This window comes from Haematobia irritans, chromosome 2, assembly GCF_050003625.1.
Source record: "Haematobia irritans isolate KBUSLIRL chromosome 2, ASM5000362v1, whole genome shotgun sequence".
In the NCBI taxonomy this organism is placed as follows: domain Eukaryota; kingdom Metazoa; phylum Arthropoda; class Insecta; order Diptera; family Muscidae; genus Haematobia; species Haematobia irritans.
The window spans coordinates 129,922,371-129,936,002 of NC_134398.1; the positions used below are offsets into that span (position 1 = coordinate 129,922,371).

A 13,632-nucleotide genomic window follows, 5' to 3' on the forward strand; every position below is an offset into this window, starting at 1 on the left:
CTAGTACTAGTGTTTGCTTTCATATTTATTTTATCAATTTTTTTAAACGGTATTCTGTATTTACCAGTATTACCATTTACCAGTTCACACTGTTCTGTTTGAGCAATAAACGCGTTACAGTCATACCTCAATTGTTTGTTTACATTTCAACTGTTCTCATTTACTCATCGAATAATGCTTCTTCTTCATTTGCATTGATCGCATCGCATATACGTACACTTGCTTGCAAACACCTGTAATTAATTACTCATAAATACACACACTGAAGAATGTTATTGTTGGAGTTGTTGTTTCGTTAGCACCTTTCGACCTTATCACACTAGCATATACAAGATGTACATCTCACCTCTTCGGCCACCACCCTCTTGACTTTCTTGGGCGGTAGTAGTATGTGTTAACGTTGATCATGTTGATCTACGATCTAAATATTCGATATTTGTTCTACATATTTATGGCTCAACGTGTCTTATCACTTAACGGATGGGTAAATAATAAGGAATACTCTGTGCACGCATACAGTGTTTCAAAGCCGTATAAGCATGGCGGCTTAATGGAAATGATTTGTTCTATATGAATGGTATTAATATGTCACTGTTTTTGATAAATAAAAATATCCATTCATACAATTAGGAAAATTTAACATGAAAACGGAGAGTGTAATAGTAGAGGCAAACGGTTGTTATCATATATGGGGCATGCCAGTAGAATTGTGATATAATGGGTCAGGAATTTTAAACTTTCGTCGATATATCGAAAAGTTATGCCCATATTTAAAGTTGTGTCAAAAATGAAATACTTAAAATTCTATATCAAAAACGACTTGTATTTACAATATTTTCTTTATGTTTTTAGAGAATAAAATGGGGAAAATTAAATATTAGAAAATGACCTACACTGGAATTTTTTTTTACAAATCATAGGCATTTTACATATAGAGTACCGGAAACATAAATTATCTATTTTACATCAATTATAATTATCAATTATATAACTTTACGAAACAGAAGAGAAAATTGGTTAACTTTTAGGAATAGAAGAAAAAACAAGTGAGGAAAGTCTAAAGTCGGGCGGGGCCGACTATATTATACCCTGCACCACTTTGTAGATCTAAATTTTCGATACCATATCACATCCGTCAAATGTGTTGGGGGCTATAAAGGTTTGTCCCAAATACATACATTTAAATATCACTCGATCTGGACAAATGTTGACGGTTTTTTTTTTTTGATAGACATCTACAAAATCTATAAACTCAAAATTTAAGTGGGCTAATGCACTAGGGTGGAACATTTAAATCTGAAGAAATTTTAAGGAAACTTCGCAAAAGTTTATTCATGATTTATCGCTCGATATATATATGTATTAGAAGTTTAGGAAAATTGGAGTAATTTTTACAATTTTTTTCGACTAAGCAGTGGCGATTTTATAAAGAAAATTTTGGTATTTTGACCATTTTTGTCGAAATCAGAAAAACATATATATGGGAGCTATATCTAAATCTGGACCGATTTCAACCAAATTTTCTAATTTCTAAAATGCTAATTCTACTCCCTGTGCAAAATTTCAACTAAATCGGAGTTAAAAATTGGCCTCTGTGGTCATGTGAGTGTAAATCGGCCGAACGATATATATGGGAGCTATATCTAAATCTGGACCGATTTCAATAAAATTTGGCACATTTAACTAAACTACAAATTGTACTCCTAGTGGGGTAAAACTCTGGCTTCTGGTATTAGTCCATATCGGTCGAATGATATATATGGGAGCTATATCTAAATCTGAACCGATTTCTTCCAAAATCAATAGGGTTCTATTCTGAGCCAAAACACATACTTGTGCCAAATTAGAAGTCGATTGGACTAAAACTGCGACCTAGACTTTGATCACAAAAATGTGTTCACAGACAGACGGACATGGCTATATCGACTCAGGAGCCCACCCTGAGCATTTTTGCCAAAGACACCATGTGTCTATCTCGTCTCCTTCTGGGTGTTGCAAACATATGCACTAACTTATAATACCCTGTTCCACAGTGCGGCGTAGGGTATAACAATTACCAAAGAATGTCATCCATAATCGAATTACTTGGATTGTGGTAAGAGTTGCCGATGGCAAGGTATTGTAAACCTTCTTAACATTAACGTCTAAATTGTATTTTAGTCCATATGGAGTCCATGTTAAATAAAAAAGGCAGACTAAATGCCTATATAAGCCTCTTTAGATTTTGATAGTTTAGAATAAAGGAGTTTATAAAAAATTATGAACCAATATGAACCAATGGACCAAGTTGTGCATGGTTGTTAGAGGGCATGTACTCACATCACGTACTGAATTTCATAGGGAACGATTGAAATTTACTTCACCAAGCTCAAATATGTGGATCGATTTATATGCGTGCTGTATATAATTCTGCAACGGTATAGAGCAATTTTTGCATGGTTGCGAGAGGTCATATGCTGACATCACGTACCAAATTTCAACCGGATCGAATGAAATTTACTACTCCAAGAAGTTCCGAAGGTCAAATCTAGGGATCGCTTTATGTGGGAGCTTGATATAATTATGGACTTATATGGACATGGTTGTTAGAGGATATATAATCACACCACGTACCAGATTTCAACCGGATCGAAAAAAATTACTCTTTCTAGAGGCTCCGGGAGCCACCATGGTTAGCATGCCCGCCTTGCATACACAAGGTCTTGGGTTCGATTCCTGCTACGACCGAACACCAAAAAGTTTTTCAGCGGTGGATTATCCCACCTCAGTAATGCTGGTGACATTTCTGAGGGTTTCAAAGCTTCTCTAAGTGGTTTCACTGGAATGTGGAACGCCGTTCGGACTAGGCTATAAAAAGGAGGTCCCTTGTCATTGAGCTTAACATGGAATCGGGCAGCACTCAGTGATAAGAGAGAAGTTCACCACTGTGGTATCACAATGGACTGAATAGTCTAAGTGAGCCTGATACATCGGGCTGCCACATAACCTAACCTAACCTAGAGGCTCCGGAGGTCAAATCTGGTTGTAAGATGTCATATATTAATGCCATAATTTAACATCATAGCTTGTTTTATTCGGAATTTAGCGTGATATCCACACCCTCAAAAAAATCGCTTCTCTAACATATGTTCCAAACCTATTTTGTAGGAAGCACATATATTATTGTATACTGCCGAAACATTAATATGTTTGTTTTATGTGAACATATTATATGTTTGGAAGCATTTTGAGCCCAAAAATATTATATGCTTGGAAGAATTTTCCCCAAAGAAGATTGTGCTCACTCCCTCGCATAATTTTAACTTCCACGAATTTTTTTTATTTCGTGGCACCTTTTTATACCCTAAACCACATAGTGGTCAGGGTATAATAAGTTTGATCGGCCAAAAATGTGCCTACCAGAAATATTGATTTTAGACCCCATAAAATATATACCGATCGACTCAGAATCACCTCCTGAGTCGATCTAGCGCTTGGTGTCCGTCCGTCTGTCCATGTATTTGTTGTTCACAGGATTCCGGTCGCAATTATTAACCGATTTTGATGAAATTTGGTACAGGGAGTTTTTTGGGCACAAGGACAAACGCTATTGAATTTGGAAGAAATCGGATCAAATTGAGATATAGCTCCCATATATATTTATCGCCCGATTTCGACAAATGGCGTCACGTTGCGCTTTTTTCAAACGGATCGTCACCAAATTTGGCAAAAGGTGATCTTTTCCATCGCCCTTCAAAACATTTATTTATCAACCGATCTTACTCAAAGTTGGCTAAATATAATCTTCTATAGCACTAACTATATGTGCAAAAAATCATCGAAATCGGTTCAGATTTAGCTATAGCTCCCATATATATGTACTGCCCGATTTTTCTAAATTTGGCCATAAAACCCTTATTTATCAACCGATCTTACCCAAATTTGGCTAAATGTAGTCTTCTATAGCACTAACTATATATGCAAAAAAATCATCGAAATCGGTTCAGATTTAGATATAGCTCCCATATATATGTATAGCCCGATTTTCCCAAATTTGGCCATAGAACCCTTATTTATTAACCGATCTTACTAAAAGTTGGCTAGATCCAGTCATCTATAGTACTAACTATATGCGCAAAATTTCATCGAAATCGATTCAGATGTAGATATGGCTCCCATATATGTAACACCAACTTTATGTTTGACCATACAGGCCTCATTTCATAGCTGATCTTACTCAAATCTTGCACAAGGTAACCTTTTGTGGTATTAATCAAACCCGCAAAATATTATGCAAATTGGTTCAGATTTAGATATAGCTTCCATATATATGCATCGCTCGATTTTCCCAAATTTGGCCATAGTACTCTTATTTATTAACCAATGTTACTTAAATTTCAAATTTTGATATACTAGCCGATCGTACTTATACGTACTTGTAGCTCTTACATAAGAATATTGCTCGATTTTTACAAATTTGTATTTATTACCCACACTAATTTAATGATTTTCTCTTTTTTAATAATGGGCTGAATATTAGTGGCATACCAAGTTCACCAATGTGGTATCACAATGGACTGAATAGCCTAAGGGAGCCTGATACATCGAGCTGCCACCTAACCTAAACTAACCTAACCTAACCTAGTGGCATACTAACTCCGTAGGTGCAATATCAACACAGACAGTGTTGCTAGAAGTAGGGGAAATTCCCTATATAAAGCGTTTTTCTAATATTTAGCGTCTTGTAGGGACGAAGAAATTAGAAGCCGACAAGGCTTGATCTTTAACAATGTGTGGTAAACTTTAATCCTGTAGAAAATTTTGTCAACATTTTATTTCTATAGAACATTTTGTCAAAATTGTATTTTTATATAAATTTTTTTCAAAACATTATTTCTATAAAAAATTTTCTCAAAATTTTATTTCTACGGAATTTTTTCTCAAAATTTTATTTCTATAGAATTCAACCGAATCGAATGAAATTTACTACTCCAAGAAGTTCCGAAGGTCAAATCTAGGGATAACTTTATGTGGGAGCTTGATATAATTATTTATTTATATGGACGAATTTTGGCATGGTTGTTAGAGGATATATAATCACATCACGTACCAGATTTCAACCGAATCGAAAGAAAATTGCTCTTACTAGAGGCTTCGGAGGTCAAATCTGGTTGTGAGATGCCATATATTAACATCACGTACCGAATTTCACATAGATCGGATGAAGTTTGTTAGTCTAAGGCAATAAGCATGACAAATCTGGGGGTCGGTTTATAAGGGGATTATACCTAACAGTGGTCCGATATGGCTCATTTGCAATACCATCCGATCTATATCAATAACAAATTTCATTTCGATAGCTTGTTTTATTCGGAATTTAGCGTGATATCCACAAATGGACGGACATCGCATCCTATGGCGGAGGGTATAAAAACGTGTTCTAAAGTGGTTTCTGAACTACATAAATTTTAATGTGGCCACCTAAAGGGCTATACTCACAAAATGGATCGCTAAGTCCCAGGGCCACCAACGCAATGTTATGTGGTTACATTGATTTTGGAAAAACCTAAATCATAAACATATACCAATATTTGATTATTTCAGCGTCTTATCATCACAATTTTCTTCCGTTTACCATAAAACTTACGTGCGGTTTGCATGTGTCTTTCAACCACTCACTCAAATATATTCTACACTGATTACACCGACATTAAGCGTGAAATTGGTGCAAAATTCCTCGCTATAGCCTGTACAGTTACGGGTTATCTTGAAGCTGAGAGCGCAACTTTTCCAATCCGCATTCAATACCAAATGTCATTACATATGTTCTCTCGCAAGTGAAAATGAATTTTTAAATATTTTATTTCAGTGCATATTCATCTACAATTTACAGTTTTCTTAAATTGGTGTTACTAAGCATGTATTCGTTCTTATTCTTTTACTCAATAAAAAAGCAAATATAATCTAACTGTGAGCCACTGTATGATAGAAACCAAATATTTTATTTATAACACACATATGCTACACATTTCGTGTCATAATTTATATGAGGTTTTTTGTTTATAACTGCCGCCCAAGCTACTTTATCACATTTTGACGATCGCTTTGAGGTCTTAATGTCAGTACGCGAAACCCCGTTAAATATTTACGATCCCATTTCAAACGCCTCCAAGTGGTCGATTACTAAGCCGTCCGTCCCTCTGAACATACATTAGATAATACACAATAAAGAAAAAACAAAAACAAGAAAGAAGTGAATTTATGAATTTGGTCTCGTTGAATGGGCTGAATGAATTGCTGTACTGCACTCTGTGCCAATTTCGTGGGTTGTGAGAGTAGAAAAGATAAGGTGCTGAACTAATATAAGAGAATTTCTTGAAAAATTAAAAAAAGAAACGAAAAGAGAGTAATGTAAGTTATCTAATAATTGTATATGTTTTCTTTTGTATTTTTATTGTAGCCCCTAAAACAAACAATTGCATCTACACCATCTGGAGGCACCATACGCTTGCCCAAACCTAAGGTCTCCGATGTTGATGCATCCGAATATAGTTTTGCCAAATTTGCTGCTACCTATTTCCATTCTGGTGTTACGGGCCAATACAGCAAGAAACCGTTGAAGAAATCATTACTCGATCATGATCTGCCTCTAAATGATATTGCTGCACAGGTAAGAAGATTTGCAATAAATGCAAAATATATTTTATTTCCTGCAACATACACGCAAAAAAAATAATTCTTTCCTCCCAAACGAAATTTTAGACAAACAAAGTTCGTTTCTCATTTGCTTTTCGATATAAGGAAGTGTATTTGGGAGAAAAGTATATACTTTTTGTGATAAGCGTTTATTCTTTTCCAGGATGTAAAAACAATTTCATAAGGACAAACTCAAAAAAAAAAAAACATTGTTTTCTTGCTAATTGCATTTTCCCTCACATCTTTCTCACACCCACGATGTTTTTTAGTTCTTAACACCTTTTCCTGTAATACCAACAATGTAGAAGAAATTATACGATTTTATAAATTTTTAAAAATTTTTTTACCTTTCGCCTGGACGGAGAATCGAACCGCGGACCATGCACTTTATAAGCCAACACACTAACCACTGAGCTATGTACCTGATATGGTCATCAATAGATAAATATCCATATAAGTTATATTTATATAGCACAGCTTGCGGCGCCCACGAACCGAATAAACAAAGTTTATTTAACAGAAACAAACATTTAGTTTGGCACCGTGGTGCAGTGGTTGCTACGTCCGACTTGCATGCCAAAGGTCGTGGGTTCGATCCCTGCTTCGACCAAAGTTTTTTTTTTTACATATATTCCAGATATGTTGGGAAGATTCCGAAAAAAATGTTCAACATTACATTGTAGTATATTAAATTTTGAACTGTAAAATGTGTCTTATTAAAGACCTAAAGTCAGAAAAGAACAGTGTTTGATATAAACGAAATGGACTGTGTTGTTGTTTCAAAAATAACTTTTTTGATTGAAAAAATAAATATTTTGTAACAAACGAATTTTTTTGGTGATAAAAGTTTAAAATTTTGGAAGCAATTCAAAAAACTCTAACAAAAGAAAAACGTTTTCGGTACACCTTTTCCAAACGTTTTTTTTTTCTTTGCGTGTAGGATACGAGGGTGTAATTAAACCTAGAAACTGCATTTTCTATCCGATTTGCCTGAAATTGAAAATCTATAGGTATTTGAGGACCATAAAGAGGTGTGTCGAAAATGGTCCGTATCGGTCCATGTTTTTATAGCCGCCATATAAGACCGATCTCCCGATTTTTATTCTTGGGCTTCTATAAACTGTATTTTCTATCCGATTTGCCTGAAATTAAAAATCTGGAAGTATTTTTGGACCTTAAAGAGGTGTGTCGAAAATGGGAGGTATCGGTTCTTGTTTTCGTATAGCCTCCATATAGACCGATCTCCCGATTTCACTTCTTGGGTTTCTAGGAACTGTGTTAGCTATCCGATTTGCCTGAAATTGAAAATCTAGAGGTATTTTAGGACCATAAAGAAGTGTGTCGAAAATGGTCCATATCTTTCCATGTTTTGGTATAGCCGCGATATAAACCGATCTCTCGATTTTGTTCTTGGGCTTCTAGAAACTGTGTTTACTATCCGATTTGCCTGAAATTGGAAATCTATAGGTATTTTGGGACCATAAAGAGGTGTGCTAAAATTGAGGTGTATCGGTCTATTTTTTGGACGTCTGAAAGCTGAATTCTAGAGGTATTTGAGGAACATTTAGAGGTGGTGAGTATTGGTCCATGTTTTAGTATAGCCTCCACATAGACCGATCTCCAGATTTAACTCCTTGGGCTTCTAGAAACCGTAGTTTTTAGCCGATTTGCACAAAAATGTAAATATACTGGAATTTTAGACCCTCAAAAATCTGTATCGCATTTATTTTTACCGGTCCGTTTGGTCAGGCATCGATAAAGACCGATTTAACATAACTTCTTGAGGGTACACCCAAAGAAAAAATATTTTCCTCGGGAATGGAATTTTAGACAAATGAAATTCCCCTTTCGTATAAAGTATTTTCGTTTAGAGCAACCTATTCCGAAATTTTGATAAACGATTCAACGATTGTCTCTAAAATTTGTGTCAAAAGAAAACTTTGCTGGTTTAAAATTTTGTTACTCAGAAAAGAAAAAACTTCTTTCAGGGTATAACAGGCGCACTGATCATGAAAATTGCTTGAAACTGAAAGTAAAATTTCCAGATTTTAATCATCGTATTTATTTAAATAATGGCGGAAAAAATCTACAGATTTAAGATTTCAAATCAAGGCGTTATTTCATCATATAACAGGTTGGGTGAAAAGTCCCCGGTCTAACAAAGAAAAACACATTTTTTGGTCAAAATTCGTTTTTATTATTCAACATAGTTCCCTTCAAGAGCGATACAATGATTATAACGACCTTCCAATTTTTTGATACCATTTTGGTAGTACTCCTTCGGTTTAGCCTCAAAATAGGCCTCAGTTTCGGCGATCACCTCTTGATTGCAGCCAAATTTTTTCCATGCGAGCATCCTTTTGAGGTCTGAGAACGAGAAAAAGTCGCTGGGGCCAGATCTGGAGAATACTGTGGATGAGGAAGCAATTCGTAGTCCAATTCATGATTTTTTGCCATCGTTCTCAATGACTTGTGGCACGGTGCGTTGTCTTGGTGGAACAACACTTTTTATACCCTTCACCACTACTGTGGTACAGGGTATAATAAATTTGTGCATTTGTATGTAACGCCAAGAAGGAAAAGTCTGAGACCCATCGTTTAGTATACCGATCGTCTTAGAATTAAATTCTGAGTCGATTTAGCGATGTCCGTCTGTCTGTCCGTCTGTCTGTCTGTCTGTTGATGTATTTTTGTGTGCAAAGTACAGCTCGCAGTTTTAGTCCGATTGTCCTAAAATTTGGTATGGGGTCTTGTTTCGGCTCAAAGACGATCCCTATTGATTTTGGAAAAAATCGGTTCAGATTTAGATATAGCTGCCATATATATTTTTCACCGATCTCGTCATAATTGGCGTGTATATCAACAGATCTTCTTCAAATTCCGTACATCTCAATATTTTATGAGTCTCGAAAAACTTGCAAAATATCATCCAAATCGGTTCAGATTTAGATATAGCTCCCATATATAGCTTTCGCCCGATTTACACTCATATGACCACAGAGGCCAATCTTTTACTCCGATTTAATTGAAATTTTGCACAGGGAGTAGAATGAGCATTGTAGCTAAGCGTGCCAATTTTGGTTGAAATCGGTTCAGATTTAGATATAGCTCCCATATATAGCTTTCGCCCGATTTACACTCATATGACCACAGAGGCTAATTTTTTGCTCCGATTTAGTTGAAATTTTGCACAGGGAGTAGAATTAGCATTGTTACTATGCGTGCCAAATTTGGTTGGAATCGGTTCAGATTTAGATATAGCTCCCATATATAGCTTTCGCCCGATTTACACTCATATGACCACAGAGGCTAATTCAGATTTAGATATAGCTCCCATATATATGTTTTTCTGATTTCGACAAAAATTGTCAAAATACCAACATTTTCCTTGTAAAATCGCCACTGCTTAGTCGAATAGTTGAAAAAATGACCCTAATTTTCTTAAACTTCTAATACATATATATCGAGCGATAAATCATAAATAAACTTTTGCGAAATTTCCTTAAAATTGCTTCAGATTTATATGTTTCCCATATTTATACCCTTCACCACTACTGTGGTACAGGGTATAATAAGTTTGTGCATTTGTATGTAACGCCAAGAAGGAGTAATCATAGACCAACCTTTTAGTATACGGATCGGCTTAGAATTAAATTCTGAGTCGATTTAGCGATGTCCGTCTGTCTGTCTGTCCGTCTGTCTGTCCGTCTGTCTGTCTGTTGATGTATTTTTGTGTGCAAAGTACAGCTCGCAGTTTTAGTCCGATTGTCCTAAAATTTGGTATGGGGTCTTTTTTCGGCTCAAAGACGATCCCTATTGATTTTGGAAAAAATCGGTTCAGATTTAGATATAGCTGCCATATATATTTTTCACCGATCTGGTCATAATTGGCGTGTATATCAACAGATCTTCCTCAAATTCCGTACATCTCAATATTTTATGAGTCTCGAAAAACTTGCAAAATATCAGCAAAATCGGTTCAGATTTAGATATAGCTCTCATATATAGCTTTCGCCCGATTTACACTCATTTGCCCACAGAGGCCAATTTTTTGCTCCGATTTAGTTGAAATTTTGCATAGGGAGTAGAATATGCGTTGTAACTGTGCGTGCCAAATTTGCTTGAAATCGGTTCAGATTTGGATATATCTCCCATATAAAGCTTTCGCCCGATTTACACTCATATGACCACAGAGGCCAATTTTTAACTCCGATTTAGTTGAAATTTTGCACAGGGAGTAGAATTAGCATTGTAGCTATGCGTGCCAAATTTGGTTGAAATCGGTTCAGATTTAGATATAGCTCCCATATATATGTTTTTCTGATATCGACAAAAATGGTCAAAATACCAACATTTTCCTTGTAAAATCGCCACTGCTTAGTCGAAAAGTTGTAAAAATGACTCTAATTTTCCTAAACTTCTAATACATATATATCGAGCGATAAATCATAAATAAACTTTTTCGAAGTTTCCTTAAAATTGCTTCAGATTTAAACGTTTCCCATATTTTTTTACTAACATTGTGTTCCACCCTAGTGCATTAGCCGACTTAAATTTTGAGTCTATAGATTTTGTAGAGTCTATCAAATTCTGTCCAGATCGAGTTATATTTAAATGTATGTATTTGGGACAACCCTTTATATATAGCCCCCAACACATTTGACAGATGTGATATGGTATCGAAAATTTAGATCTACAAAATGGTGCAGGGTATAATATAGTCGGCCCCGCCCGACTTTAGACTTTCCTTACTTGTTTCTTCTTCATATGGGGCCGTTTTGCCGCGATTTCGAACTCCAAACGCTCCAATAACGCCATATAATAGTCACCGTTGATGGTTTTTCCCTTCTCAAGATAATCGATAAAAATTATTCCATGCGCATCCCAAAAAATAGAGGCCATTACTTTGCCAGCGGACTTTTGAGTCTTTCCACGCTTCGGAGACGGTTCACCGGTCGCTGTCCACTCAGCCGACTGTCGATTGGAATCAGGAGTGTAGTGATGGAGCCATGTTTCATCCATTGTTACATATCGACGGAAAAACTCGGGTGTATTACGAGTAAGCAGCTGCAAACACCGCTCCTGAATCATCAACACGTTGTTGTTTTGGTCAAATGTGAGCTCGCGCGGCACCTATTTTGCACAGAGCTTCCGCATATCGAAATATTGATGAAAGATATGACCAACACGTTCCTTTGATATCTTTAAGGCCTCTGCTATCTCGATCAACTTCATGTTACGGTCATTCAAAATCATTTTGTGGATTTTTTTATGTTTTCGTCGGTAACCACCTCTTTCGGGCGTTAACTGCGTTCACCGTCCTCCGTGTTCATTTCACCACGCTTGAATTTTGCATACAAATCAATTATTGTTGATTTCCCTGGGGCAGAATCCGGAAACTCATTATCAAGCCAAGTTTTTGCTTCCACCGTATTTTTTTTTTCCTTCTGAATGCGTAGCACCGAGAAATAAAATAAATAAAAACACAAGGATTTAGTTTTTCTTTTCAATAATGTTTCAATAAAACGTAATTTTATTGAATTTTTTGGGAGATTAATTTACCTTTTACAAAACAATCGTTGGACGGACGTAATCCAGTAACGAATAATAACAAAAGTTAGACGCCGCAAGACGGTAATGGCGCGACTCGTTAGAAAAATGTAACGAATTGTGCTGAGAGCACAGAGCTGCATCCAGAGCTTAAGGTACATTTTCTAACAAGGGGGAAATTGTCATTTTACAAGATTTTAAGTCCCCATCTAACGAATAAATTTTGACCTTACGAATTTGAACTTAAACATTCCGCCCGCCTTGCAACATCCAGCTATGTTGTAATTGAAATTCATTAATACATAGACATTACATACAATATTTTAATATCAAAATAAATATAAAATGCGATGTCAGTTTCATTTTCAAATTGAGCAATTTTTTTTTTTTTATTAGTTCTTTAAATTTTTTTCAAACTTCATGAATTCTTAACTAAATGCTCGTAGAGCCGTTGACCCGGAGGGTCTGCAGTGTCTGGGTTATTGGCCAGGATGACCTACGACACTTATGGTTGGCATTGACCTGACACTATCCAGCCAAACATCGTTAGCTGCGCCAATGGGAATCCAGGACTCGAAAATATTTGTGTCTTTAGAACCCGTGCGTAGACATCGGGCCCTAGAACCAACCCCACCCCGGAAGGACGGTAAAACCTTGGGTCGGCCAGCTGGAGACACTCGAAATGTTCCCGTATCGTATCTGGAGCCGACGACGATGGGGTGACAACACGGGTCAGGTCTGTTACCCGGGCAGAAAAAACCAATTTACTTTCTGCATTGTGTCGGGAGACAGCAACAAGCGGACAAAATGCGTCTTGCGACGTCATCGCTGAGACAAGCCGTAGGCTGAGAGCTAAACTGCTACAAATCATACTGTACCCCGCACACGGGTCGAGGACAGCTCGGACAGGAATTCGACGATCGGACAAGACAAGCAAGAGGACTATAGTGGGACCAAGCGTGACGGTTGGTTGTAGAACCAACATCGGATCAGATAGGGGAGCGGTATTCGTGATACAGTACGCGGACGAGTTAACGGACGAACTTGACTTGGACTTTCTCTTCGACAAGGTTTGAGCGGAAGGACGTTGTTGCTGGTCAAATGAATGTAGCAGCGTATGGTGGCTATCTCCACATCTCGCGACTATTGCAGGTCGATCGCATGTGAGACCTGCCCAGACAGTTTGAACATACCCGATGCAACACTACAGTGCGCAATCGTTGCTCCAAACGCATGTTCAAAAATTTGCGACACGACCGTAGATTGTGACTTCGCATACACAACACACAGACATTCGAGTGCCCTCTTTTATTCACACCTGAATTCTTTTGGGCAGTCCCCGTAGGGGATGACGATGGTTTGGCTACGTTGGTTGCGGATACGTCAGCAGGAGCCGTATCAGCCCCC

At 36.9% G+C, this 13,632-nt stretch overlaps 1 protein-coding gene across 1 annotated transcript in view; it reads left to right on the plus strand.

Annotated features, from left to right (window-relative positions):
* Myo28B1 (Myosin 28B1) overlaps window positions 1–13,632 on the plus strand; it is a 136,618-nt gene that overhangs the window by 72,422 nt on the left and 50,564 nt on the right. Inside the window, exon 6 of the mRNA XM_075296158.1 lies at window positions 6,440–6,649. Within this exon, the coding sequence (XP_075152273.1) occupies window positions 6,440–6,649 (210 nt within the window). The remainder of the gene's footprint in view (window positions 1–6,439; window positions 6,650–13,632) is intronic.